General features: G+C 57.0%; 8 protein-coding genes across 8 annotated transcripts; 3 read left to right on the top strand and 5 right to left on the bottom strand.

Moving 5' to 3' along the window:
* Positions 1–16: 16 nt before the first annotated feature.
* Positions 17–373, top strand: CDEST_07891 (uncharacterized protein; the record flags this gene model as incomplete). The annotated part of the gene is made up of 2 exons (XM_062924050.1): positions 17–21; positions 88–373. The coding sequence occupies 2 exons, from the start codon at positions 17–19 to the stop codon at positions 371–373; spliced, it is 291 nt and encodes a 96-aa protein (XP_062780101.1).
* Positions 374–7,121: 6,748 nt separating this feature from the next.
* CDEST_07890 (Putative serine/threonine-protein kinase, active) lies at positions 7,122–10,068 on the bottom strand. Its single transcript, XM_062924049.1, has 3 exons — positions 9,858–10,068; positions 9,305–9,766; positions 7,122–9,252 (listed from the first exon to the last, which is right to left on the bottom strand). The coding sequence occupies exons 1-3, from the start codon at positions 9,898–9,900 to the stop codon at positions 7,598–7,600; spliced, it is 2,160 nt and encodes a 719-aa protein (XP_062780100.1). The 5' UTR covers positions 9,901–10,068; the 3' UTR covers positions 7,122–7,597.
* A 250-nt stretch (positions 10,069–10,318) lies between these two features.
* Positions 10,319–13,301, top strand: CDEST_07889 (Putative ankyrin repeat and BTB/POZ domain-containing protein). Its single transcript, XM_062924048.1, has 3 exons — positions 10,319–10,762; positions 10,819–10,867; positions 10,917–13,301. Exons 1-3 carry the CDS (start codon positions 10,541–10,543, stop codon positions 12,665–12,667), a joined length of 2,022 nt encoding a protein of 673 aa, XP_062780099.1. The 5' UTR covers positions 10,319–10,540; the 3' UTR covers positions 12,668–13,301.
* Positions 12,805–14,417, bottom strand: CDEST_07888 (Putative phosphoribosylaminoimidazole-succinocarboxamide synthase, SAICAR synthetase). The gene is made up of 3 exons (XM_062924047.1): positions 13,840–14,417; positions 13,590–13,749; positions 12,805–13,528 (listed from the first exon to the last, which is right to left on the bottom strand). Exons 1-3 carry the CDS (start codon positions 14,026–14,028, stop codon positions 12,954–12,956), a joined length of 924 nt encoding a protein of 307 aa, XP_062780098.1. The 5' UTR covers positions 14,029–14,417; the 3' UTR covers positions 12,805–12,953.
* A 74-nt stretch (positions 14,418–14,491) lies between these two features.
* Positions 14,492–16,618, bottom strand: CDEST_07887 (Putative aspartic peptidase A1 family, aspartic peptidase domain superfamily). The gene is made up of 2 exons (XM_062924046.1): positions 15,625–16,618; positions 14,492–15,561 (listed from the first exon to the last, which is right to left on the bottom strand). Exons 1-2 carry the CDS (start codon positions 16,237–16,239, stop codon positions 14,683–14,685), a joined length of 1,494 nt encoding a protein of 497 aa, XP_062780097.1. The 5' UTR covers positions 16,240–16,618; the 3' UTR covers positions 14,492–14,682.
* Positions 16,619–16,791: 173 nt separating this feature from the next.
* On the bottom strand, positions 16,792–18,190 carry CDEST_07886 (Putative molybdopterin biosynthesis MoaE). The gene has a single exon (XM_062924045.1). It carries the CDS (start codon positions 17,838–17,840, stop codon positions 17,304–17,306), a length of 537 nt encoding a protein of 178 aa, XP_062780096.1. The 5' UTR covers positions 17,841–18,190; the 3' UTR covers positions 16,792–17,303.
* A 406-nt stretch (positions 18,191–18,596) lies between these two features.
* Positions 18,597–21,301, top strand: CDEST_07885 (Putative G-patch domain, Zinc finger, RanBP2-type, RNA-binding domain superfamily; the record flags this gene model as incomplete). The annotated part of the gene is made up of 4 exons (XM_062924044.1): positions 18,597–19,154; positions 19,229–19,280; positions 19,338–19,610; positions 19,671–21,301. The coding sequence occupies 4 exons, from the start codon at positions 18,597–18,599 to the stop codon at positions 21,299–21,301; spliced, it is 2,514 nt and encodes an 837-aa protein (XP_062780095.1).
* Positions 21,302–21,560: 259 nt separating this feature from the next.
* On the bottom strand, positions 21,561–24,950 carry CDEST_07884 (Putative choline kinase, protein kinase-like domain superfamily). The gene is made up of 4 exons (XM_062924043.1): positions 24,690–24,950; positions 24,198–24,619; positions 22,448–23,904; positions 21,561–22,370 (listed from the first exon to the last, which is right to left on the bottom strand). The coding sequence occupies exons 2-4, from the start codon at positions 24,304–24,306 to the stop codon at positions 21,564–21,566; spliced, it is 2,373 nt and encodes a 790-aa protein (XP_062780094.1). The 5' UTR covers positions 24,307–24,619; positions 24,690–24,950; the 3' UTR covers positions 21,561–21,563.
* Positions 24,951–25,995: the final 1,045 nt, after the last annotated feature.

The raw sequence follows: 25,995 nt of genomic DNA, 5'->3' as shown, positions 1-25,995 counted from the left end.
AGATGGGACTGGCGAAATGAGGTAAACACTGTAAACTTCCCCCATCCCTGCTTCTTGTTCCCTATATCAGCCCCTACTAAGAGAAAGTCTCCAAGATAGCCCGTCGCAGCATAACACCGGCGGTCCGGGCTTGCTATTCCACCCCCTTGTTGACGGCTCTTTGACACATGGAAAAGAAGGACGACACAGGGGGCGGGCGTCTATCGACATGTCTCGATATTGCAACCGCCTTTTTCATGTCCCGCTGCTGCTTACGTCGTCGCCCTCGTCCTCGTCCTCGTCGTCCCCTTCTTTACATGTGCAAGACGTCCTCCGGGGGAGGGTGTTATTGAGTTCGACCTCGAGCGAAGGGGTTCAATGTCCGAGGGGCTGAGACGGAAACCTGCAGCTTACCACCAAAACGGTTACCCTTCCCATGACCGCTCAATATCGAGAAAGGATCGCGCGACTGTGCGATGTAACTATACTTTCCGAGGTATCGGGCGAGTTCCGGGTAATGCCAATCAATGCCTCTCTGGCCTAACGAAAAGCACCGGCTCCGAGTGGGAAAGCAACAGCACATGCATGCTCTCTTTCTCTTTGGGAGACAGAAAACAGAAGCGTACATATAGTGGCACGGTACATGTGCAATTTGGACCACTTTATTCGAACTATGCTCGAATCGACAACTGCATCGTAGGCAAGGATCTATCCATCTCTCGCTCTTCCCTTCACCCCCCCTTGATCTTCTTTTTGCTTCCCCTCAAAAGCAACCCACATCAACCGACCACCCCCCCCCCCCCCCCCCCCCCTTCCCTTCCTGGTGCCGCTGCTCGCCTCTCGCCGGTGTGTGCTTGACGTTACACGGCACTCATTGTCCCCCAAGTCCTCCAGGCTCCAAGTCCTCCTCCCCCCCCCCCCCCACCGATCACCGTCCTTGATAATTCCCTTGACGTCGTTCATCGCGGACGAGGCTCCGTTCGTACCGAGCCTCTGGGGCCCTCCTTCCTGGCAACCGGGAACAGGGCAGTTCGGAGTCAATATCGACCATTGGGTGAAATAATTGGAGTCCTCGTATGTCAGAGTTCGACGGCGAGCAGAAAAACCGCCCAAGGAAAACAAAGGGGAAACAGCTGCCACTGGTATCTGCCAACTAACTCTCAACGTCTCTTCCTCAGTGGACTTCCTCTTCTCTGTCTCTCTATTCCCCTTTGCGAGGAGTGGCCGAGCTGCCGCCCACAGTTTCCTAGCTCTCGGTACCAGGAACGAAAGGGGTGATCCCAGCAGAGGGCACCCCGTTTCTTTCTCTCTTCCTCTCCACGACCGTTTGTGGGCTATCTTCCTGCCGGTCGTCGAGGATACGTACTAACGCCAATCCACTGCTGCGAAATACGACCACGAGTCCACGACCGTTGTCCGAGAGGAGCAACAAGGGGAACGACAGGCAAAAGAGCTTATGGCCACAAATGGCACGACTCCGAGTCGAGCTTAACCTCAATTCGGTACCCATTGCCCCCCCTTTCCTCCCCTCTCCTCCTTCTTCACCTTGCTAGGAAAAACTCGGCGAGGCTGTGCTTGCATACGTATCGAAAATCGTGGGACCAGGGGGCGTCAAGAGAGGGGCAGGCGACTAGGAGGTCCGCGATTCAGAGGATCATTTCCAGGGATCATGCAAATCTCAGCGTTTATCCCGATTCCCCCGAAGACACAGAACCCCGAAAGCAACTCAGTGCCTTTCTTGGCGAGATGAAGCGTGTTCGGTTTGTGGAAACTTACAGAGAGTGTTTTTAGTTTACGGCGACAGAAAAACCTTCCGAGAAAGAGAGAGAGAGAGAGAGAGAGAGAGAGAGAGAAAGAGAGAAAGAGAGCGAAATTCCGTCTGCCCGCCGCCGGATAATAACCCATGAAGCGGATTCGAGGATCCGGAGTGTTCCGTCCACCACGCTTACTGTCATACCGAATCCACTCAGGGGGGAGACGATGCCCGGATGTTTTCCTGGCAAACCCGCCGTCCTGAAGGCCTGCCTGCCGTGGGCGAAACAAGTGACGATCAGCGTCCTCTGGCCCCTTTCATCCAACCTTGATTCCAGCCAGATGCTGTAGATGAAAGAACCCCTCGTCGTCGACCCGGCGAGGGCTCCATGCGTCCTGACATCAACGCTGGGCCGCCCCAAGCCCTTCCATGGAGATCTCGGCCGGTCTAGCGTCCCAGTGAGGAGAAGAACGCGTCTGGTTCTCGTGCGGGCGGGCGGGAGACACGCCTCGAGATCACCCGTACATTTCCCTACATAGTACAGATAGAGGATAACTCTCCTTGGCACAAGTAATATGGTCCGATTCCCACCGGCTCCAGGAGCCCATGGAGCGTGTCAACTCTGAAGGAATGGTGTCCCCCCCGCCCACCATTTGGCCCCCCATCTCAAGAGAATCCCTGGCACCTCATGCTCACCTACGGGGGGGAGAGGGAACGGGGGCGAAACTGAAGCGTCCGTATGGAGCAGAACGCATATGCGCTCCATCCGGGCTGTACCAGAGATCACTGGGTGATCACCAACGCATATTCATGGGTGGTGGGTGTCGGAAAAGAACAGCACGTCAGCGACCATGTTCGCCCCCCCTTCTCTCCTCGGTCTCCGATGTTTGAAACTCTCTCCTCCCTGATATGTCGAAGTTTGTTCTGTCCGACTGTCGACCTGCTCCGCCGGTCTGCTTCAGGACGAGACTCTCTGCATAGCAACTAGCTCAGGAGGCAAAGGTCACCCAGGACGAGACACGGGTCTCTACTGAACGGGGAAAGGGGGGGAGAGGGGGGCGTATATGGATACAGAGAGACAAGAGGCTCGTGACATGCAGCGGTGAGGTGAAATCCACCACACTCCTCCTTCTCCTCCTCCTCCCATCCGCCAGGCGCGAGAGCCGGCCGGAATCCTTCTTCTCACCAGCCCCGGCCTATCACGGCTTTCTGTCACATCTGTAAAGGCCTGTATGTAGGGCCATCAGAGAAGAGAAATGTGACGGCCCACACGCCCTGCGATCTCGCAAATCTGCGATTTCTGGGAGAGGCCGCCCCCCCTCGCACCCTCGCCCGCCCACGTCGGTCCATTATTCAGTTCCAGTCACATGAGTCTCACTACCGGCCACGGTTCTCGTAGGATGAGCCCCGTCCAAACTTCCCTTGCTTGCCTACCTGGTCTACTAGACACGCTATCCGTACAGTTCTCTGCACTCGCCCGCGAGCGGTTAAGACGCTGGACGAAAGGAGCGTGGCGTCGGACTCGATGGGTGTGTGGAGGGTACAGAGGATGGGACCCGGATGCAAAGACAGCGCAACCGTCAATAGTTGGAGATCTCTCTGCAGCCCTTACATATCACATCCTCCTTCCCCTCCCCTTCCCCCCAAATACCGCGCGCCCGCAGACGCCACAATCAGAGACCTTTGGGCTTCGAACTTGAAGTCTAGAAGCCCTAGTGCCATGGCAACGTTTACAGGGCTGCTGATGGAGGGAGAGAGAGAGAGAGCGTTTAGGACTTGGGAAGGGAGTGATGCCGTCCAAAGAAGACGTGTGTGGCTCTCTTCAAACGTTCCAATAATCAGCAGCCACACGGGCAGCGAGCCAGGCCCTTTTGCACTATGTCACTCACATGGAATCGACACAAACGGAAGCATTTTGCGTGCCGTCTCCGCGGATGTCGTCGATGAAGGCCCCCGGTTGTACGAACGCCCGCTAGGGGTCATCATCGTCTCCCACATGCTGCCTCTCACGCCCCCCCTTGAACATCGGGGAGGGGGGGAGGAGGGGATGGGCAAACGTGGCCGCGGCCGAAAGCCGTAAGGGCCCCCGAGATTAAACTGCTCCCCGTGCTGAGGCAAAGCAGCAGAAAAGGATGATTGATCCCATTCCATGCACGTCTGCGGTTGGCGGTGATCTCCCCCATCCACATTGGCTCTACGTGACTGGTCAGCACGCGACTACGCCGCAGACGCGCCTCTTCTGCCCTCTTGAGCAAACATTGGGAAGATCGACCGGAATAGGGGGTTCACAAAGTGCTCCGAGCTCGAGGAGCGGCTGCGCGGCTGCGGGTACGGGTACTGGTACTGGCCCTCGTCTTCACCCCCTGCGCGGTGCATCATCACGGCTGTTGTCGTTCATCCTCCCTTTCGACTGTGCGTTTTTATCCCGGCCCTTACTATGAGTAGACGTGGGATAGTTTGCACACGGCAGGCAGATAGGCAAACAGGTAGCCTGGGGGTTCAGTTCAGTTAGTCCAGCTAATGTCGGCGGCCGATCCCCAAGCAGCAGAGTCCCCCCATCCGGCTCAGGACCGGCCGGCTTGTACGAATATCTCTCTAGCTGCATGTACGGCCTGTCAGTATTAAGAGACGGGCAGGAAATAGGAAAAAGCAAGAAAAAGCGAGTAATGTCCCAAGATACAATGCTGCTTTCAGGGAACAAGAAAAAGCAAAAATTGTTTGGTCCTCCCCACCACAACCATAACCACCGCAAGCTGCATGTTGCAAGCTGCACAACACCCCCCTCCCCTCGAGAAACGAACGTTTTGGCGATCCCGCAACGCGGACGTCACTTCTGTTCTCGGTAGGGCCATCCGGGGGGGAAAGAAAGCGTCCCTCAGGGGGGAGGGTTGGCTGAGACCAGAACCTGGGGAGGTGTCTCTCTCTCACTCTCACTCACTCTTTTGGTCTTTATCTTCGTGGACAACGCCAAGCTCAACAATACGTGGAAATTCCCCTACGTGTCTCACTGAGCGAGAAACAAAAGAAGAAAATACACAGCTCGCTCTCTCCCTCGACTCTGAGCTGAGTGTTCTAGCTGCCGTTGTGGCTGGCACTCGAAGCCCGTTAGTGGCCCGGCTAGAAGCACTTGTCGCTTCGTGTGGCTTGAGACAACGCGTTTGGGGGAACGACGCGCCGTTCCCTTCCTTTCGCCTGAACCCTACGTTCAACGTAGAGCAAATCCAACCAGGGGTGGGGGGCAGGTCCAGGAACGCCGGCGTCATAACCGGAACGGGGGGGTGGTTGAGGAACGTCGACGTCGTCGACGTCGTCTTGTTTTCGGTTCCCCTTGCTTATCTTCTCGTAAGACAACTCCATCGCTAGTCGACGAATACGACTGAGACACACGCAACAAAAAAAAACAGACCAAGACATGTCTCCTCCCGCCCCCCGGACAACCTAATCTTTACAGCTTACAGCCTGGGAGACTCGAGATACCGCATCACCCACAATCTAGATCCTATTCCATGGCGATCACGAAGTGATAAATCTGGCTTCCCGTAAAGCAAGACAGCCTTGCACAACGCATCCCTCACCCATGTCTGTCTGACCTTGGAAAGCTTCAGGGTATGGTATTAGTGTCTCTTTTCTCCGGGGAACACTAGTCCGACTTGGACAACCACTTCGTTAGCCTCTTCGCGAATGCCTCGAAAAGCACTTGAGAGTCGAGGCTGACACCGGGGCCGGCATGGAGAGAGTATGGTGGTTGTTGGAGAGGAAGAGAGCAAGCCTACACCTACCTGCCTCGCCCCCTTGACCTTGGCCTTGGCCTTAACCTTGCTTCCGTCGGTGCGGGAGAGAGACGCGGGCAGGCCTCTTTGCTTCTTCCGGGGCTTTTTCCAACACCCAATCTGCACGTCGCCCGCAGAGCAAGCAGATCTCTTTGCGGCCACTGCTCTCGGGTGCTCTACAGCCTCTCCTCCCCTTCCTCCCTCCCTCTATCTCTCACACATACGTATGCGAGAAGGAACCGCCGGGGGACGGGACGCTCATTAAGCTGCGCAAGGAGGGAGGCTAAGCGAGCAATGAACTAAAGAGACAAAAGCAAATATCTCATGACATACCAAACCTAAATGGACCCTGAGCCTGGCCTGGCCTGATGAGCTGATGAGTGAACCACGTTGGTTCTCCCCCCCCAATGCCGCGTATGTGGTCACCGCGTATGCCCTCTAACCCCCTCTCTCCCTTCTCGCGAGGGCGAGGTCATTCGATCCCGAGGGCAACGAAATCATTAGATTAAACAAGCCCGAGTCAACGCAACAGCGGGGGGCTCAAGTTCGTCGATGTCCAAAGGGGACCATTTCCAGGCGCGCCTCGTCCGTCTCCGTCTATCGAGGAAACGACGGAGCTAATGCAGCAAATGCCCACAATCACATATGCCGTCCATCACACACAGGAAGTCATGTCTCAGCGCCATGATGGCCGACGCAGCGATCACCAAGCAAACATATGCTTCTCATCCTCCTCCTCCTTCTCCCCGCCCCCTACACATCGCACCCCTCTACCACCAACCACCCCGTCCCGTCCCTCACATATCGAACAACTGCCCGCCCTAATGATCTTCCTTACGGCACATCACCTGGCGACGGCGGCTGTAGGGTGTCGCTGGCGGGCCTGCACGCGTATGCGGACGCGGGCATGCGTTTCTGAGACATGCATACATATACATACCGGTTAGGAAGACCCGGCACTCGCGCGTCTACAGTACCCCCCCGGCCCTACTATTAGAACAAAGATCTCTCGGTAGGACTGTAAAGCAATGGGATGATGACGGACGACGAATGTTTCTAGCGGGGGCTGTATTAGACTCGGTGCTATGCATATGGAAAAGGGGGGGGGGGGGGGCGGTCTCAGGGAAGTCATGCATGATGTGCTTACCAAAGGCTTACAACTGAGAGAAAAAGCAAGCATTACCCTTTCCCGGTCTCTTTCTTACTCTTTGACCGTTTCGTGTCTCGGCCAATGCCCAACCATCCATCATCATTGGGGCGGCGCCGGCGTCGTCGTCGTCGTCGCCGTCGTCGCGACGAGTCAAGGAGACAACATGGCGCAGAAACCTCGGAAGGCGTCTGGAATGTGATAGTGTCTCTGACTTGTTTGGCCAGTCTCTTTTCGTCCGACCAACCCCGGAATGTCTCCAACCCTGCATGCTTGAGATGGGATACTCAGTTGAACACAACCGGGTGCCACGGAGACCTCTCGTGCCAGTTCGAGTAAGGAACTCGGGACCCAGCAACTATTGGCACGCTGACAGGCGATGTCGCATGTCGTGTCCCAATACTACAAGATCGCTCATGCAGAGTATCTCACCCAGTTCGGCAATTCCAGTGCTATGGATATGTATGCACACAATAGACACTGAAAGATGGATATTTGTCTCGTCCATGATAAAAGTACACCTGCAACCCTAATGCAACTTGTACAGGTAGCCAACAAACAATCTACCTCAACGCCGTAGCGGCATCCGCAATGTAAATGACACCTCCCCCAGCCGAGTCCGGCAACACCCAATTCCATCCAACACCTCTGAAAATCATCTTCATAAGTGTATAAATCAAGAGTCCCGTCTGGTCATCACCAGGACTCATGATTGTTGTGTGTATAATACCCACAATTACTCCCATCGGAGTGTTTCTGTCTCCCGACTTGTTTCTTTTTTTCGGTGCCGCCAGAACAAAGGAGAGTGATGAAAACGATGGTAATGACAAAGGAGCAGGGGAGACAAAAGGAAAAAAAGACAATCCCTCCCATGAATGAACCGTGTGCATGCTTTGGTATCTCTTCGCAAACCAACGCTCGTGTTATGCCAACAGAAAAGAAATCATCTTAGACTCTGGCCATGGGCTTGCGTCGCACCAAGAAAGGACTGGGCATCTCATCCCGCTCAGGATCCCAAACTGCAGCAGGCTCGCCGCCGCTGGCCCGACGCTCCGCGATGCGGTCCTTGAACGCCCTCTTAGGACTGATGTTCTCGCCGCCAGACATGACGGCCGAGAGGGGGCGGCCGCCTGCTCGGGCCTGCTGGAGTTCAACCAGCGTCCTGCCCTTGATGTTGTTCTTCGCAGCGAGCTTGCCAAGGGGTTCCTGGTCCTTCTTGGTTGAGTTCTTGCGGGAAAGACCGCCCGGGGATTCGCCGCCGCTCGTAGCCGTCAAGTTCGCCGCCGAAGGAATCTTACTCAGCCGGCGGCAGGGTGACTGACCTCGATCGCGGACGCCACGGCCCAAGTCGGGGTTCGAGGCCATATTGGGCAGCGTAGGCAGTGTCTTGTTTTGGTTCAGGCCGTTCGCCGAGAACTGAGGCTTGACTCGCGAAATGGGAACCGACTTCTGAGACGTCAGGACAGGGCGGTCCTTGGATGTGAAGGGATTCTGTCTCGACTTGATGTTGCGCGTCGGCGAGGGAACGACGTCCTCATCGTCCGAGTCAATGCAGATGGTATCGCGATGAAGATCCCACATTGGATCGCTCGACGCGCCGGCGTTCTCGGAGAAGATGTTACCGCTGTTAAGGTTCGGTACTCTAGTGGCGGCGGTGCGTCGAGGAGAAAGCGACAGGGAAGCAATGTTGATGGGCGATGGAGACGCCATCTCGATGTCCATGGGTGTGCCCATGCCGCCAACAAACATAGTCTGGGCTCGGCCGAAGGGCGTGCGAGTGGCCTTCTTATTCGCGATAGGGCTGTCGGTCGAGATGTCGGTGAGGTCCGTCGACGTCGACAGTTCCTCATCAACGCTGCCGTTGCCGACCGATGATCGAGGGTACTCGGACTTGGTCAGAGAACTGTCGAGGTCGTGCGCCTGGGAGGATTCGATGGCCATGCTGGCCGTCTTTCTCTGCAGCTCTGCCTCGACGCGAGACTGCACTTCGCTCTCGAATCGCTTTCGGAGGGCTTCGATTTCCGAGTTGATCTGGCGGTCGATCTCAAGGCGGGCTTTGACCTCCCATTCTCTCCGCAGCGAGCTGTCTACTTCTTGCCTGACGGCGGCCTTGTCGGCCTCAAAGGCAGCAGTCTTCTCATCCAACTCCTTCATCCGACGCGCCAGCGTATCCTCCTTGGCTTTGATGACCTTGTTGAGCTCCACGACCTCCCTCTCTTTGCGCATCAGTCGGACGACCGGGAGGTTTAGAAGCTGTGCAGTGTCCGGGCGGTGGTCGGGGTTGACTCTCAGACAGTCTTTGATGGTACCCATGAGCTCGCTCGAATAGCAGCTAGGCAAGGGCGACACCTTGCCCTCCTTGATCTTCTGGACCAGCTGGAAATGCGACTTGGCGTTGAAGGGGGGCTCGCGAGCGCAGAGTTCATAGATGATGCATCCCAGAGACCAGATGTCGGACTTTAGGGTGTACTTCTCGGCGGCGCAGATCTCGGGCGACATGTAGAAGGGCGTGCCGACGTAGGTCGAGGCGAAGTCGTGAGACTGAATCATTTTGGACAGACCGAAGTCGCCAAGCTTCACCGAATTGTCCTCTCCCAGGAAGACTATCACGTGGTTAGCAAACACGCCGATGGTTGGTAGGGCGACGAAACGTACCATTCTCGGGCTTCAGATCGCGATGCAGGATCGTCATGGTGCCGGGGGGCGTCTTTGGCTTGGAAGCTGTGCTGAAGAGGCCCAACACGTTGCTGCCGACTTCGGGAGGGTCAATGCCGTAGTGACATCTGTAGAGCGCAGTAACCAGCTGCGAGAAGATGCTCCACACGAACGACTCTTGCGCGCGCTGTCCCTTTACGGCCAGGTCTCTGATGACGCGACCCAGGTCGCCATTGCCGCAGTACTCCATGTAGAGGTGGAGGTCTTGAGTGGATTTGAGGTGCTCGCGATGGTAGTAGCCGACAATGTTTTGGTGACGGAGGGTCGAGAGGATCTGGAACTCGGCGTGGAGCTGCTCGCGCTCCTTTTGCGACATCTTGAGATAGCTGATTTCCTTCCGGCACATGACGAGGCTGTCGGCCTTTCTCCGAACCTTTCGGATGATTCCAAAGGAGCCATGACCTGTTTCGTTCCATGCGTCAGCCAAAAGCTCTTTGAGGAGGGCAGGGCTCAACTTCGGAAGGAGGAAAAGCTTGTGAGTGGGTGTGCATACCGATTTTCTCCAGCACCTCATACTTGTCCGCCTCTGAAGTCATCTTGGATACAACGCGCAATGAATCTGATTAGAGGGAATCTCTGTGTGTATCCATAGAAGTTGAGAGATAGTTGGTGGCGGCGTTGCGAACCTGCTATTGTTAGTACCCAAGCTGTTGGTGGTGATGGTGGTTATGGTTGACCGAATGTGCACAGCAAGTCAAAGCTGGTGAACAGAGGTTGGTTGCATGGGCACTAACAAGATCGAGCTCGGTAAACAATTGGGGGCAGGTGCCATGGCAACGGCGCTAGTGTCGGAGCAGAGATGATCCTTCCCTGGAGCTTATATCTCCACTTTTCTAGGAAGATCTAGACAGCTGCTATCGATAAAAGGAACTGATAAGAGATAAGCTTCTCAAAGGGTCCACCATGGGGTCCTGTTGATGTGCGCAAGAGGCAAGACGCCATCACGTAACCAAAGTCCTTAGTGGCCTGTGCGGAGGCGAGTCTCATGGAGGTGGGCATGGAGTTATCGGACTTGACACACACCCTCTCCCTCTTTTATCTCACTCAACTTCCTCTCATTGACCTGACAGAAGGACCTCCTTTCATGCATCGGTTTCTAAGTCTGGCTTTGCTGTTTACCTCTGTGGCTTTGGATATAGACCCTTCTAGAGTGTTCTTCTAAGCAACCCCACCACAATGGTGCTTCGGAAAGACGAACTCGAAATACAGCTCAAAAACGAGAATGAATTGATCAAAAATGGCGTGTTGAGAGAGGATAATCCCCTGGATCAGTCCGTCGAGTTTGAGGCCTTCCTGCTGGCTTGCAGGAGAGGTGACCTGAAGACGTGTCAAGAGCTGATATCGGCGGGCGTGAACATCAATGGCAAGGATCGCTTTGACTATACCCCCCTGATCATTGTAAGTGTGCCAGGAGGACGGGCTCAGCTGGGATGTCACTGATGAAAGGTGTCAAGGCCAGTCTATGTGGCCATCTGGAACTCGTACAGCTGCTCCTGGAGTCCGGTAAGTACCGCGATGCACATGAGTGGTATTGTCGACTGAACCGAACCAGGTGCTCTGGCTGAGAGAAATACGTTCCAAGGGGAGAGATGCATCTACAACGCCCTCAACGATAGGATAAGAAACCTTCTTTTGGAGTATGACTACTCGAAATCGACGGATCCCCTGCAGCCATGGGCGGGTCACATCACCAGTCTCCTCTCGAAGGCCGTCCCAAAGACGGCGGACATCGGCCTGATCGCCGCGGCGCAGTCCTTCGACCTGCACAAGTTCATCCTGGCGGCGCGGACGCCGTACTTTCGTAGAAAGCTGTCCGACGCGCCCGAAACAACAACGTGGAAGCTCCCGTCTACCCTCCCGCTGGAGTCCTTCCAGGTCGCCCTACGCTACCTCTACCTCGGCGAGGTCCCGAGAGACGTCGTCACCCCGCGCAGCACCGTCTCGGAGGAGGAGGTGCTCACAGGTGTCGACAAGCTCAGCAAGCAGCTCGAGATCGAGCAGCTCTGGGAGGCGATTCTCGCGGGCGGCGACCGCCGCCTCGCGCGCCAGCGGTATGAAGACGAGGTGAAGCGCGCTCAGGGCCAGGTCGAGCGCTTCTACCGCGACAAGGTCCTCGGCCACAAGATGGTGGCCGAGACGAAGCGCGTAGGCGACATTAAGTGGCGCCACGACAACTCCATCTTCGCTGACTGCCTCCTCTGTGCGCACGAACCCGAGAGCGACGAGGTCGGGAACGACGCGGGAGAGGACGACGACGCCAACGCCGGCGTTGTCCGCCTCAATGGAATTCCCCTTGGCCCGGCCGTCAACACTGACGGCGACAGGCCGAAGCGGAGGCCTAGGAAATCGGTGGTATACCCGGTGCACAAGGCGATGCTCATCCGCAGCCCCTACTTCGAGACCATGTTCTCCAGCGAGTTCCGCGAGGCGCAGGACTCGGAGCACCTCCACGTCGTCACGGTGGACTGCATGCCTGACGTCCTCGAGATTGTCCTCACTTACCTCTACACCGAGAAGGTCGACTGCCCCCTCGAACTCGCCCTGGACCTGCTGTACACGGCCGACATCCTGTTCCTCGATAAGCTCAAGACCAAGGCCGCGCAGGCCATCAGTACCCTGGGCAGCGGCAACAGCAATGTGTGGGCCGACCGCACGCACGCCTCAGCGGGGCGGCAGGAGGAGGGTGAAGAGCAGCAACAGCAGCAGGACGAGATGGAGCCCATCAACATCTATGACGTAATCCACGCAGCCTGGGACTTGCGGGTGCAGCGGCTCGAGGAGTTCGGCGCGCGGTACCTCGCCGACCGGCTGGAGGACTATATCGATGAGCCCGAGTTCGCTGAGCTCATCCGCGAGAGCGCCGAGCGGATCAGGAACCGTCAGGAGACGGACACCATCGAGCTGCTGGACGACATCCGGTACTACCTGGGCGAGCGGTTCCGCCTGCGCTTCGAGGACGCCAACCTCGACGAGATGATGGACGAGGAGGGCGAGATCGACGCCGCCCTGGCGGAGACCATTGCCGCGCAGAGTGAGCAGCAGCAGCAGCAGCAGCAGCAGCAGACTGATGGGAAGGAGGATCCCATTACCGCCCCCGTGAAAGCGGCATCCGCTGCGACTTCTGTGAGGGACGGCGAGGGCGGAGAGAGCGGAGAGGAGGGCGAGGGTGGCCAGGGTGGCCAGGGTGTCAAGACGTTGGCCGGTGAGGTGGCTGAGGACGAGTTCGCCTCAGATGCCATCAACTACCAGATATTACTTGGGAAGATCGACACAATGCTGGATCGCTTGAAGCTGGACGCGTAGACGGTGCAAATTAGATGCTATAGAGCTAGAAAACACCGACGCCCATTGCGAGAAGTGCTTGTCCTGCGTACGCATGACGTTGGTAATTCCTTAACAGAATGATCTGAGAAGACCTCTCTGCATCGGCTTATATCGCCAAGAGACCTGGGCGATGGCCCACTGCAAGTGTTATTCCGTTCTTTTCATTTTCTCTCTACCCGCTCTAGCGGACGTCCGATATCAGCCTGTGGTATAGCACTCGCACCAAACACCGTCACATAACAGCCCCTCCAAACCCCCTTCTCGGCTACGACCGCGCAACAACCTCGTCGAAACTCTGGCCCACCAGCTTCAGGAAAACGTCCTTGTACTTCTCCGCCGTGGCCCGGCACACGTCCTCGGGCAGCGCGACACCTTCCTTCCCCTTGAGCCCTTGCTCGATGAGCCAGTTGCGGATGAACTGCTTGTCGAAGCTCTCCTGGTCGCGGCCGACCTCGTACTTGTCGGCGGGCCAGTACCGGCTGCTGTCCGGCGTGAGCACCTCGTCCACGAGCACGACCTCGTCCGTGTCCGGGTCGACGCCGAACTCGAACTTGGTGTCGGCGAGGATGATGCCGCGCTCGGCGGCGTAGTCGCGCGCCGCGGAATAGAGGCGCAGCGCCAGCTCCTCGACGCGGCGCGCGTGCTTCTCGCCGACGAGGCGTACGGCCTCGTCCGGGTGGATGTTCTCGTCGTGCTCGCCCTGCTCGGCCTTGGTGCTGGGCGTGTAAAGGGGCGTCTCGAAGGCCTGGGACTGCTGCATGCCGGCGGGAACCTGGATGCCGTGGACGGTGCCCTTGGCCTTGTACTCGTTCCAGGCAGAGCCGGTGATGTAGCCGCGGACTGGCGATGTGTTAGCCGGGGATTGGTGAGTTTGAGTGTGAGAAAGAGGGGTCATATGTACCAATGGCCTCTAGGGGGATGACCTTGAGACGGCGGACCTGCATGGCGCGGTTCTTGATGAGGGCAGCGTCGGCGGCGGGCAGGCCGGCCGGAGGGTCGAGGGTGAGGAAGTGGGTCTTGAGACCGGGGACTCGGTCCGAGAGGACCTTGAACCAGTGTGCCTACGGACGGTTTGTTTCCTCTTAGCAAGACTATTGTCTCATGTTTGGTTTTGGCCCAAGGGGTGAATGATTGAGTGAGTGAGTTCTTACGGAGGCATGGGTGAGGATGGCACCCTTGTCGGGGATGCCGTTCTTCATGACGACGTCAAAGGCCGAGACGCGATCGGAGGCGACGAAAAGGAGCGTCTTGTCGTCGACCTCGAAGACATCGCGGACCTTTCCCTGGCCGATCTTCTTGAGACCGGTGAGGTCGACGGATGTGACACGGTCGGTGGCCATTATGTGAGTGTGAGTTTGAGAGAGAGAGTGTGTGTGTATGAGTTGAGTTGAGTTGAGTGAGTGAGTGGGGTGGAGGGGTAAATTTGTCGTTCTTGGAGGGGTTACGATGGAGGGGCAGAAGAAGCTGATACCAAGCAAGTGTTTGGCTGTTTAGTAAGTCTCCAAGAAGAGAAATACTATTAAAGGGCACGCGAGCACGAGAGATGTATCAAAAGGGCACGGTGCTGCTGTTTTTCTCCCGGTGAGTGTGGGTATGAGAGGTGAGTCAAAAACAAAAAGGTGAAGCCGAGTTTCGGAATGACAATGGTGGAATGTGAAGTGGAAAAGCCGCTCGGCATCCGGGTTGACGAAAAGCGCATGAGAAAAAAAAATTTCCCCTTCGGGTGCAGCCGCTCCACTGGGGGATTGTGTACCAACTGTGTACCCCGTTGGCGGCTCGAACTTTGCTACAAAGTTCCGCATGACAAACCTTGAATCATGGACTGCAAGTCACAACAGGTCTGAGGGGAATAATATCACCAAGACTTTATTGTGTCTTGGGTTTATTGCGATCGTGCTAGAACCTGTCCTGAACTCCTCTTTACCCTTCGAATGCCTGCGGCAGAACCAGTTTTTCTGGTAGGACAACTGCGACAACTGCTTCAACAACCAATGTCAACCCGCTAAAAGCATCGCACCCGTGGTGGTGAACACAGCCATGGCCAACACGGCGAAAAGCCCATCTGATCCCAAAGACGGTGCACTTTGATGAGACGCAGCGCTCTCGGATTCGCCCGCAGTAGGCGTCGACGAGGCCGTCGAAACAAGACGTGTTGCGTCTCCGCTGGCCGTCCGCGTCGGAGCAGGCGTTGTGACCTGGCTCGCCACGCCCGTGGCTGTCGGCAGGGCGCTCCCGTCGGCGCGCAGCTCGATGATGTTGGACCGGCTCGAGTTAAGGTTCGCCTGGGCGATGCCGACCTGCTGGTTGGTTTCGTCGTACACGACGTACGCGCTCCGCAGGAAGGTGTCTCCCAGGATGGCGAATCTGCTGCTCGTGACGTCGAAGATGGCGCTGTTCTGGATCCCGAACATGCAGGTCCGGTCGAAGGGGGTGAGGTCGTCGAGCTGGTCCATGATGTGGTCGAGGTTGTCGAGGACCATCTCCTCCAGCGGGACTCGGATCTTGACGCGCGCCAAGTCGAAGTCGATGAAGTGACCCTCGCCCATGGCCCCTCTCCATTTGCAGTCGATGAGCCCGTATCCTGCATCGACGACGCCGAATTTCGCCCAGATGGACTTGGTCAGCCTTTCGGGGAATAAGCACACGGTAGAGCCGGAGTCGAGAATGGTTGTGGCGTTGAAGAAAGCCGCGGTCATTTGGACCAGCTTCTCATCGGGGGTCTCGACTGCGACTCCAGTCATGGCAATGCTGTAGCTGGTGATGCTGCCCGAGTTGGGGTCCTCGACGAGCGGAAGCGTGGTGAGCGTTCCAACGTACTTTTCCGTGTCAACCCCTCCAAAGAGGACAGTCCCCTCAGACGAAGACAGGTCATTCTATGAAAAAACAATGTGCGGTTAGAGAGGAAGCTGCCAAGTTGCGGAGGCCGAGTTGCATACCAGCCACATGCTGAACGCCTTCCGGCCTATGTGGCCTTGCGCGACCATGCTGTCGAGAATGGTGGGATATCGACGCCGCGATGACACGCCCTCGGAGAAGCCCAGGCCCATCAAGCCCGAACCCTTGACAGTTTGAGTGGCGAAGCCTAGCTGTTGGTTGGTGATTGTTTTGCCATCGAAGCTCACGGTATCCTGGATGTAGTCTCCCCGGATATTCCTGCCGTCGAGGTACGTGATGTCAAAGCCGTTGCGACTCACGACCTTGAAGGTGGAACTCGCGCTCGAGTCGATGGGCCTGACGCAGCCTCCGCCAACCTGGCCTTGTAGCGACCGGCTTATGCACAGGTCGGCCCGCTTGTCGACGACCCACGTGTCGCTACTGCCCGTGTCGAGGTGTAGCAGCGTCTTCTGGCCCGGAGTACCGATGTACACCTCGGAATAATATCCGCCGCCGGTGATGTTGTTGATGGCGGCGAGGTTCAGGGTGTCACCGCGGCGCGTAATCTGTACCAGGTCGACAGGGAACTGAACCCTGTGGAAGTTGGCCGAGACGACTTTCGACGAGGCGCCCTCGTTCAACAGCGCCGCGAAGGCCAAGGTCTTGGAAAGCCGCATCCTCGTCGACGGTTGGGTGGCTAGTCCGTCGTTCCTGTTACTACCTGCGATGCGGACAAGCTTTTGTATTGAGAGGAGATGCTGGATCCCGCGTGCAAGACGCCGTCGACAACGATCTGCAGCGCATGAACCGTTGAAAATCGACAGCGAAGAAGAAAAGAAGAGAAGAAAAAGAAAGAAAAAAGAAAGGCAAGATCGGTGGTATCGCCAGACTTCCGCCTTGCTTTTCCGACCTGCGGGCTTGTTGTAATTCAGCCGTGATTATGGGGGGTGGGTAGCGTCCCTGCCCCGGCTTGGCGACCTATTTGGACCCGTGGGAGCCTACTTGCAGTAATGATTGCACCACCTGAGAAGGCTGGAAGAACTTCTTTCACGAGATTGGGCTCTTGGGGGGGGGGGGGGGGGGGGGGTAATATTGACGGCGCCAGGCCCGAGATGGTTAGAGAGGCACAGCACATCCAGACGGGGCCTTCAGCCTTTTCTTGGCCGTTGGCGCACCTGACAGGTGACAATGGCCTCCTTTCCTAGGGCGGCGAGGCTCATTAGGGGACACAGGAGTCAAGCTGACTCGGTAACATTTCAGCAAAGAGGGGAATAAGAGACGTGTCAAACCTCCAACCTAGACTCAGCGTTTGGGGTTTTGCTTTGTTGGCTTCGAGGGAAAGTTGCGAGGGAGAAAGAAGAAGTATTGGGTTGCCAACTAAGACAAAGTCACTAGTGGTTTAGAGTGCTTACTAAACCTGACAGACCGACTACCCGATGACTGGTGCAAGCCACTCCCAGCCCCTGCGGTTTCTTTTCTTTGTGACAAGTCCGACATCGCCATTGTTATTTCTACATCGGAAGACGTTGGATGTATTGGGAATTTGGCCTTGTGATGTGTTAAGAGGTTGCTGGTTTGGGCAGTCTACGGATAATAGACAGTAGATATAGGTATCTGGCGTAGGTCTCCCCCGAGTGAGAGTATTCGGGCACCATCTCGACGATTGATAAATGTTGATGTGTAGTTGCACCCAGAACCACATTAAATAGACTCTTTGTGTCTCTAAGCAGGTCGTTGGTCTCTACGCAGGAGCCGGTGGCTGTTGAGCACGCTCCCCAGCCTCGCTGTCTGCGTCGACCACTTTCTGTCCAGCGACGCCGTCTCGATTCGCCCTCCACACGCCCTCTTCCCCGTGGAACTCCTCTCGCTTCCATACCTCGACCTTGGCCTTGCACTCTTCCAGCGCCTCCTCGCCCGCCCTCCACGCCGCCTGCCTGTGCGGGGACGAGACGGCAATCAGGATGCTCTCCTCGCCGATGGGTACCGTGCCAAGGCGGTGAATCATGGCAACCCCCTTGAGGCCGTGCCGCTCAAGGATGCTCTTGGAGATGGTGAGCATCGTACGAAGGGCGAGCGGAGTGTACGCGCTGTACTGGAGCTCCTTGACGGGCTTGTCACCAAAGGTGTCGCGCGTTGTGCCGGAGAAGAGGACGATGGCCCCGGCCTGTGGTGAGCGGACTCGGTTCATGATGGACGTGGCGTCGAGGAGGTCGTAGGTGAGGGCGACGTAGCAAGCGCCATCGGAGACCTCCCACGGCCCGCGGTCTTGAGGGTCCATTGTCTAATATTTGGTGTGAGAGCTTGGTACAATAGGTTGTATCTCGGAGATGTCGAAGGTGTGTTTCTTGCTTTGGACGGTGACACTTGACGAATGCGTCAATAGTTCGACGTTGAGGGTCCGCGGCCCGCTAAGAACAGAACTGCGGGGTTCAGGGTCTTAGACTGTGTAAATAAGACATGAAGAAATACGGAATCAAAGAGAATGATCCCCTCGGCTTCGGCTTGAGGAGATGTTTTTTTTTGCGATTGCGCCTATTGGAAAACCCAATTCACCGACTAACTCGACTTCACTTGGCTGCTGTCACCAAGTCCGCCGTAACTCGTGCTGCTTCATAGGGCAGAGTGACAGGAGGGATAAGGGACAATACAATATTGAGTGACATCCAAGCTGGACAGGGATGGACACAGGGGTAGTTAAGCGGGGCACAGACCAGCCGTTGCCTATCGACAAGCTTATCGGTCGCCTGGTATGACTAAGCAGCGAGATGAGGCAAGCCAGACCCCAGGTGGATCGTCCCTTCTTCAACTTCTCTCTCTCTCTCTCCAACCTCCCTCAGCAATCTGGCGAACAGAGGCCGCACCCATTTTAATTGCGACTCGCGATCATGTACGAGGACACCCATCGCTCGACGGAGAGGGGACCTTACGATCGACGAAGATCCCCTCCGCGAGATCAAATCAACCAGCACCACTCCCACAACGACGGCTATCGGACGCGGCAGGGTAAAGAGACTAAGCTGAGCCTGCGGAGGACATGACCATCTGCAGAATATCTGGCTGGTTTGAGCTTCCGCTAACTTCCCCACGGGACGACGAGACGCCTCTAGGTCTCCCCCCAGGAATAACCTCGAGCTGTCCTACGACGACGACGACACCATTAACTACGCCGCCGAGGACAACCGACCCCGTGACGCTGATCGCGGTCGCCTACGCGATTGGCATCGTGACAGGCCAGAGTACCGCCCCAGAGACTACGACGATCGCTACTATCATGGACCGCCGCGTGAGGCCTACCAGCCACGTCCTGGATCGAGAGATCAAGGCGGTGGTGGGCATGACTATGTGGATCGCCGTGATGAAGACCCTCCGCTACTTCACCCACATGACGGCGACGACCGCGGACCACGTCGTTACGATCGAGGTGGCCGGGGCTACCCTCGCTCTCACCACGACGATGGCACTCGCCGCGATGATGCCCGACGTGGTCCTGACGAGGATTTTCGTCATCTTTCCCCCTCTCCAGGTCGCAGCCCAGGTCGCTATTCTCGTCGCGATCGCTCTGCATCGCCTCTTCGACAAGCTGGTGCTCCGAGTGACACTGTGATTCTCGAAGGCCTTCCCATAGGCTTGTCTCTGGAGGATGTGCGAGACTCTCTTCTTCGACAGGCCGGCTTATCCAACTACCCAGCCGTCGACATCCGCCTCCCGTCGGGGCGAGGTAAGAGATTCGAAAGGCCCCTTTTCTACACCCGACAATAGCTCATATCCATCGCAGGCCAGCGCCGTGCTTTCGTACAATTCGACAACATCGATGACGCCGTGGAGTTCGTCAAGGAGAATTACCCCAAGCTGACGCTTGACTTTGCTGGTTTGGTGGACGGTGACGCTGATGGGATGACCTCTATCTACATCCACTACGCAAGGAGCCGCGATGACGCCGAGAGGGACAACCGTGCCGGCCTCTCCCCTAACTGGAACTGTCCGACGTGCGACTTTTCAAACTACGCAACGAGAAGTCGCTGCAAAAACTGCGGTGGTCCGCCAACGGGTACGATGCTGCCCCACAATCCATTGCCATGTGCTCTGGAAGTCGTGCTGACCTCACCAGATCCATCTCAATACCGGCATCTCTTGACCGGTGAAAGTGATGCGGCTGATACACCCTCGCAGATCCTGGTATTTTTCCCTTTGGCAACTTCGGTCAATGAGGATGTATTCTCTGCGGGCGCCAGCAAGCTTCAGCTGGTGCAGAAACCCGCAGCATCAAGAGGCTCTGGCGACCAGCCTAAACTCAAATCCACTGCGCCGACCGGCGACGCATCCGGCTACGGCGCAAGGCCAGGCTCGCTCCATCGCACGTTCTTGATGCGAGACCAAGACACGAACGAGTCGTTCAACTTTGGCTTTGCTGAATTTTGGACCGTGGAGGACGCCTTGGCGGCGATGCAAAAGTTCAAGATGATGCGCGAGTTCACCATCGCCTCGCAGCCCGTGACGGTCTCAACCATTCATCTGGGCGTCTTCGTTCCAGAACTTCGAGAGGTCACCCGTGCCATCGAGCGCATCTCGTTCAATCCGCTATTTAACCCATCAATCCGTGTCAAGTACTGGGAGCCGCACGTCTATCCCAGTCAGAGAGTGATCACCGAGGCACCTCCTGGCGGCACATCTGCAGACGGAAGCAAGACCGACGCCAACGATGAATCCAAAAAGAGCAAAAAACGCAAGGCGGACGGAAGCATGCCTTCCTCAACGGCCAAAAAGTCAGTGCCGATGGCTGGTCAAATGGCGTTCTGGCAGAGGCGGCACGACGAGATCCACGAGGGCAAGCGAGTCGCGGACCTGCCCGTCGGCAACGACAACGGCGGCGACCAGCGTCAGTCCGAAGAGCGTGCTCCAATCAAGATACCTCTGTCTGGATCGAATGCAATCTCCACCGGTCCGATCAAAATTTCGCTCACGGGGGCGAGCTTATCGAGATCACCGGCACCGACAGCAACGCCACCTAGTGAGGCAACCGCCAGGGAATCCGGTGGCCCAACCTCGGTACCGACATCGACGACGGGCGGCAGAACTCCAGACCCGACGCCGGTGGCGGCGGAAGCAACACCAGTATCATACGTCGACCGCGAAAAGATTTGCTGCCTGATCTGCATGATGAAATACAAGACGCTGGAGGATCTTAACACCCACGAGAAGTCGAGGAACCACAAGAACGCCATGGCGGACGCGGACAAGGTCAAGGCCGCCAAACCGCGGTTGGCCGCGCGGGACAAGAGGATGGCGAAGCAGGCGGAGGAGCAGCCGAAGGAGGAGTCGGGGCCGCAGTATCGAGACCGGGCCAAGGAGCGCAGAGAGGTCTTCAACCAGCCCGCGAAACCCAAGGTGGCCCCTGTGCAAGGGGCCGGCAAGCCCGCGCGCAAAGACGACAAACAAGCGGCCGCTCGCCCGCCCGCCGAGAAGAAGACAACGCCGCCCCCGGCCCCGCCGCAGTCCAAGGGCGCGGGGATGCTGGCGAAGATGGGGTGGAGCACGGGGCAGGGGCTTGGCGCCAAGGGCGACGGCCGCACCGAGGTGATTGCGACACACGCGTATCAAGAGGGCGTCGGTCTCGGCGCTGAGGGCGGCAACCTCGGCGACGCTGCGGAGCTGGCGCAGCGCAAAACGACGAACAGCTACGCCGAGTACGTCAACACGGTGCAGGACCGGGCCAGGGAGCGGTATAACAAGATGGGTTGAAGGGGTGAAAGGGTCTCGAGGGTCTTTTGCCTTTAGTGGCCACGTCATCATTCATCATAAATTAGGAGCGAAAAGACCGGTTTCTTCATGGAGGGAGAATGAAGCAGCCGCAAGACACATACAAACAAACCATACCCTTTGACCAATTGCGAGAGCAATGTTCAAAATGGTGTCAAGCTGGCTTTCTGATTCGAGCTTAATGCATGTATTGAAGGTAAAATTATAAACACATCAGCGAGGGGGGAGTCGTATGTAAGCAAATTCAAAAGTCCACAATCTTGATCCGGCTCTGGACGTCTTCGGGGAGGTCCTCCTTCTTGACGATGCCCATGTTTACGCAGTCGCCAAGGAAGAAGAAGGCGCGGTCCTGGGCGTAGCTAAGGTAGTCGTACTCGTCGCCCTCGTCCTCTTCAGCGTCTGCAGCGGCCTGGACCTCGGCTTTGGCGTCGACATCGCCCGCGGCGGCGGCGGCCTCGTTTTGGGCCTGCTTCTCCTGCTGCTCAATCTCCTCGCGGGACTCGAAGCCGGGCACCTTGGCCTGAACGATGCCCCAAGCGACCCACATGGCGCTGTTGATGCCGCGCCACAGGCGCGTTTCCTCGTACAGCTCCTTGACCTCGGCCTCGATGGCCTCCTCGGCGCGGCGCTCCTCGTCCTTCCAGTGGTTCGGCGGCACGCGGGCGTCGAGCATGAACTCGACGATGGAGCTCGAGGAGCTGGTTGGGAGGAGGGCTGGCGTGGTGCTGCCGGCGGGTGCGTCGGCGGGGCCGAGACGCGGGGTGGAGGCGGCGCTGTGGATGAACTGAGGGCGGTGCTCGACGTAGGCCTTGAGGAAACGGCGCTGCTCCTGGATGGTCGGGTAGCAGGCCGTGTTGCAGCGGAAGGGAAGGGTCTCGTGGTGGTAGTCGTAGGCCCACTCGGTAAAGTGGTTGGCGAACTCGTGACCGGGGACGTTTGCAGCGGCGTACTCAAAGTCGATGACGACGAGTTGCTTGTGCTCGTTGGCGGGCTGCAGAAGGGGAGACTTTTCGTCGTCCGGACGCATGCGCAAGATGTTGCCGTATTGCGTCTAGAAGCTGTCAGTATTTCTTTCCTCCTATCCAACCAAAGACTACACAAAATAGAAAGGGGGATCGTTATACTTACGTCGTTGTGGGCAAAGATGAGACGTTCGCGGATCCCCTGGTGGCCCTTGTAAGCGCTAAGCACCAGTTCACGGTGTTTGTCGTACAACTCCTTAAAACGGTGCCATTCCAGGCCGCAGACGTAGCCGTGGCCGCGGAACACGCTGTTACCCCTTCGAACACCGTCGTCGAGGGCCGTAATCTTCTTCTCGACGTTTCCCAGCCAGGAGTCCCAGTTCTTCAACACGGCGGGACCTTCGTCCTTTTCCCGTTCCAGGACGTCGATGCCCACGTGCAACTCGCGCATACGCTTAGCGATCTGCTTGGAGGTCTCAGGCTCACGCAGGTCGCTGGGCGTGAGGGTGATGGAGTTGAAGTACTCCTCGAAACGGCCGTTGGTGAAGCATCCCAGAAGTCTGGGACCAATCCTCTTGCGAGCTAGCCTTCGGAGCACGCTAAGCTCGTTTTCACGGTCGATGAGATGCTCGAGGCCGTAAATGCGCAAGAGCAGCTTTGGCGGGGGCTTCTTGCCAGTCGTCTTCTCATCGAGGTTTTCAGGGGGAGATACGACATAGACGGCGTTGGTCAGGGCGCCACTGAGACGCTTCACTATGACACTGTTGCCACTCTCCAAGGGGACCCTCCTCCACCCCTTGATCTTGAGGGTGTGCGTCAGGCGCACGATTTCATTCTTGAATGTCGCCCAGGCCTTTTCCTTGTCGTCTGCCTTGCTCAAGTCGTCGGTGCTTTTCCCACTGCCGCCGCCGCTGTAGCTGAGTGTCTTGGAGTTGTCGAGGACGGCGTCGCAGGTGGGCACGACGACGTCGTCGCCAACGTAGTCGGTGTCGGAGCTCGCCGTCCTGTGAAGCAAGCTGCGCGAGTGGGATTTTCGGTGGCGGGCAGAGGGGCGCCTGCCGAGCTTGGGGGACATCTGAGGGACCGAGTTGATACCCATGGAGGCCATGCTGTCCTCGATAATCCTCTGTAGCCTGTCGAACGACACATCGCTCGAATCGGATTCAATTGAGTCGGAGCGGGGGCGGGGTGCGGCGGCGGGCTCCGCTGCTGCGTCGGGCGCTGGCGACCGCTCCTTCTTAGTCTTGGACTGCGGCGAGCGGCGGCGGGGGGACGTCTTGCTTTTGCGCGAGGCCTTCTTTTTGCGCTCGTGCTCCAGCCAGTCATGAAGCTGAGCGAGCAGCTTCTGGCTTTCATAGTAGTGTTTCTGGCCATGACGGTGATGAGACTGCTGAGCGGCGGCGGCGGCGGCAGCTGCTGAGGAGTCATCGGCAGAAGACTGGGAAGGCGAGGGTTCCAGAACGGGAGATGAGCGAGAGGAAGAGGAGCTCGTGAGGCCCATACGGCCGCTCAGTCTCTTTGCCATGTTGGCGGCGTACTGCCTCTTATGGTGAGCCTGCTGTTCGGGAGGTGGTGGGTTTGGGGGCGAGACGGTATCAGCCTCTGGCTCGGCGATTTGGACGACTGCGACGGGGTTAGCAAAGGCATGGGATTCTGAGGTCTTGTAAGCCCAGCGACGGTACCAGTCCATCAAGTCGTGACTGTGGTGTGTGCGAAGCAAGGTTGCGCGAAGCGTCACTGGGTGACCCGGGGCAAAAGCATGTGAGCGAGTGGCCACCGCGGCTTGAGCTTGCATGGATGCGTTGCCCATTGTTTGCAAAATGTCCGACGAAAGGGCATCACACGATACCACTTGATGAGGGTGCCGGGCCTGCAGACTTCAGGTAAGGCCGGGCGAAGCGAGGGGGAGAACTGACCTTTGCCGGAGGTGGTGGCCGAGGAGGAGGAGGGCTTGTCGCTGTCGTCGTCCGTCTTCAAGGCTGAGCGCAGGGGCAGGCCGTTGACCTGGGGCGATGAGGAGGACATTGCGGCGACAGGCACAAGGGCGACGTGGGCAGGTTCCGAATAGGATGAGGTGTGCGGTGGTGGTAAGTTCGTGGGAACAGGAGGAACTGTAGGTAGGTAGGTAGATGGGATGAGTAGATGGAATAGGGATGGCTTGGGCCTGAGAAGACCCTAAGGGTAGTCTTCGGTGGAGAATCGAGCTTGCCCTTCCGTTGCGGTGAGAATGAGCGAGGTAGGGGACAATTGTATGGTAATGGTAGTAAGTAGGTCTGGGATGAGAGGTGACAGATTGCGGTCGCGAGTCGGGGGAAAGTCTTATCGGGTGCAAAGACGTCTGTGTGTCTGTGTGAGGGGTTATCGACTTACCTATCGTGGGGCTCACCAGCGTTGGTATAGGTACGTACCTACTCTATACAGGACGGGACAGCACAGCACAGCACAGTACAGTCGACCCCAACTTGTTCTAGGTAGGTAGCTTGTGTATCTTAAGTACGAAATAGGTAGTGAGGGGTGATGGGGTTATGGGGTAGGTGTTTGTTGGAGAGGAGAGTTTGCAGGTGGCAGGAGGACTGTAGGTACAAGTACGGTGTACAGGTAGTTCAGATGAAGAGAAGGGTGATAGTAAACTATGGAATAGATTGCAGTTGCAAAGAGGAAATTTGTCGTGTGTTGTGAGGGAAAAGCAGCCGTAATGAGCGCTCGATCGGTACTTGTGTACCGATAGCAGCAGTAAGCAGTAGCGACAACAGGGGACACACAGCTACCTAGCCGAGACCCGTTTGGACCGTTTCGTTGACCGAGCCGTGGGGAGATGCTCGGACGGTGGGGTTGAAGCCTGGGTCAGGTGCAGGCCAACGGTACGTACCAAGGTATCGTCCCCGGTCGACCATCAATATCAGCACGAAGCCACAATTTCACAAACTGCCAAAACTAGGGGCCCCGTGGCACATGTCAAAATTCCTAGAGCGACTTTGGTTCGTGTTGTTTTTCGCGCTACGCCCGAAATGTGTCCTGCTCAACCCGCCCAACTAACACACTCGGCTCGTCCACCCAATGTCTCGTGAACATTGCTCTGTCGTGTAAGTCTTGCGATTGCAGGCAGCTAGGTATGTAAACCTGGATTTCGGAAGCTGTGCCACGCAAAGCACACAACACGTAGCCCAAGCGCCCTCGAACATGACGTCAACGGACCCTGCTCCTGTCCAGTCGGGAGCTGCCGACCCCTGCTTGGACATCTTGGAAAGGGACTTGCATGTGACGTACATAGCGACGCATATGAATGGTATTCACTACCTGCGGATGCATGCACATACACACCTAGCATATGTACTCTATGTTCAGTACCACACACACACACACACACATACATCCATACATACGCATACATACGCATAAACCAAGCCAAGACGGCTCACGATCCACCCAAACCTGTTAATTGAACTAGATAAAACCAAGTTCGTCGTCATGCCACGCCAGCCTTCACGCCACGCAAATCATTAGTCTCGTGTCTAACTCGCCTCAACCCGCCTTGTCATTTGTGGTACAGCACAACCCAGTCACTTTCACCTATCATGTCACGACAATCTCCCGGCAACTCTGTCTCTGTCTCTGTCTCTGTCATTCGTGACGCCTCGCTCAATATGTCCTCTAAAGTTGTCATATGCCAACGACCTTTACAGCCCCATGCAATGCTGGACACACTCTACAGTC

The sequence above is a fragment of the Colletotrichum destructivum genome, chromosome 5 (genome assembly GCF_034447905.1).
Source record: "Colletotrichum destructivum chromosome 5, complete sequence".
NCBI classification, from domain to species: Eukaryota; Fungi; Ascomycota; class Sordariomycetes; order Glomerellales; family Glomerellaceae; genus Colletotrichum; species Colletotrichum destructivum.
The sequence above is the reverse complement of the archived record's forward strand: the minus strand, read 5'-3'. Positions and strand labels throughout refer to the sequence as shown.

Excerpts from the sequence above, each read along its gene's own strand:
- CDEST_07890 (XM_062924049.1), bottom strand. The coding sequence starts at position 9,900 with ATGACTTCAGAGGCGGACAAGTATGAGGTGCTGGAGAAAATCG. Across the intron at positions 9,767-9,857 it reads TGAGGTGCTGGAGAAAATCG|GTCATGGCTCCTTTGGAATC; the intron begins GTATGCACACCC and ends GGAACGAAACAG. Across the intron at positions 9,253-9,304 it reads CGATCTGAAGCCCGAGAATG|TCTTCCTGGGAGAGGACAAT; the intron begins GTACGTTTCGTC and ends ACCACGTGATAG.
- CDEST_07889 (XM_062924048.1), top strand. The coding sequence starts at position 10,541 with ATGGTGCTTCGGAAAGACGAACTCGAAATACAGCTCAAAAACGAGAAT. Across the intron at positions 10,763-10,818 it reads ACTATACCCCCCTGATCATT|GCCAGTCTATGTGGCCATCT; the intron begins GTAAGTGTGCCA and ends AAAGGTGTCAAG. Across the intron at positions 10,868-10,916 it reads ACAGCTGCTCCTGGAGTCCG|GTGCTCTGGCTGAGAGAAAT; the intron begins GTAAGTACCGCG and ends GAACCGAACCAG.
- CDEST_07888 (XM_062924047.1), bottom strand. The coding sequence starts at position 14,028 with ATGGCCACCGACCGTGTCACATCCGTCGACCTCACCGGTCTCAAGAAG. Across the intron at positions 13,750-13,839 it reads CCATCCTCACCCATGCCTCC|GCACACTGGTTCAAGGTCCT; the intron begins GTAAGAACTCAC and ends AACCGTCCGTAG. Across the intron at positions 13,529-13,589 it reads CATCCCCCTAGAGGCCATTG|TCCGCGGCTACATCACCGGC; the intron begins GTACATATGACC and ends ACACATCGCCAG.
- CDEST_07887 (XM_062924046.1), bottom strand. The coding sequence starts at position 16,239 with ATGCGGCTTTCCAAGACCTTGGCCTTCGCGGCGCTGTTGAACGAGGGC. Across the intron at positions 15,562-15,624 it reads AGGCGTTCAGCATGTGGCTG|AATGACCTGTCTTCGTCTGA; the intron begins GTATGCAACTCG and ends GTTTTTTCATAG.
- CDEST_07886 (XM_062924045.1), bottom strand. The coding sequence starts at position 17,840 with ATGGACCCTCAAGACCGCGGGCCGTGGGAGGTCTCCGATGGCGCTTGC.
- CDEST_07884 (XM_062924043.1), bottom strand. The coding sequence starts at position 24,306 with ATGTCCTCCTCATCGCCCCAGGTCAACGGCCTGCCCCTGCGCTCAGCC. Across the intron at positions 23,905-24,197 it reads GGCCACCACCTCCGGCAAAG|TCGTCCAAATCGCCGAGCCA; the intron begins GTCAGTTCTCCC and ends ACCCCGTCGCAG. Across the intron at positions 22,371-22,447 it reads TCATCTTTGCCCACAACGAC|ACGCAATACGGCAACATCTT; the intron begins GTAAGTATAACG and ends GACAGCTTCTAG.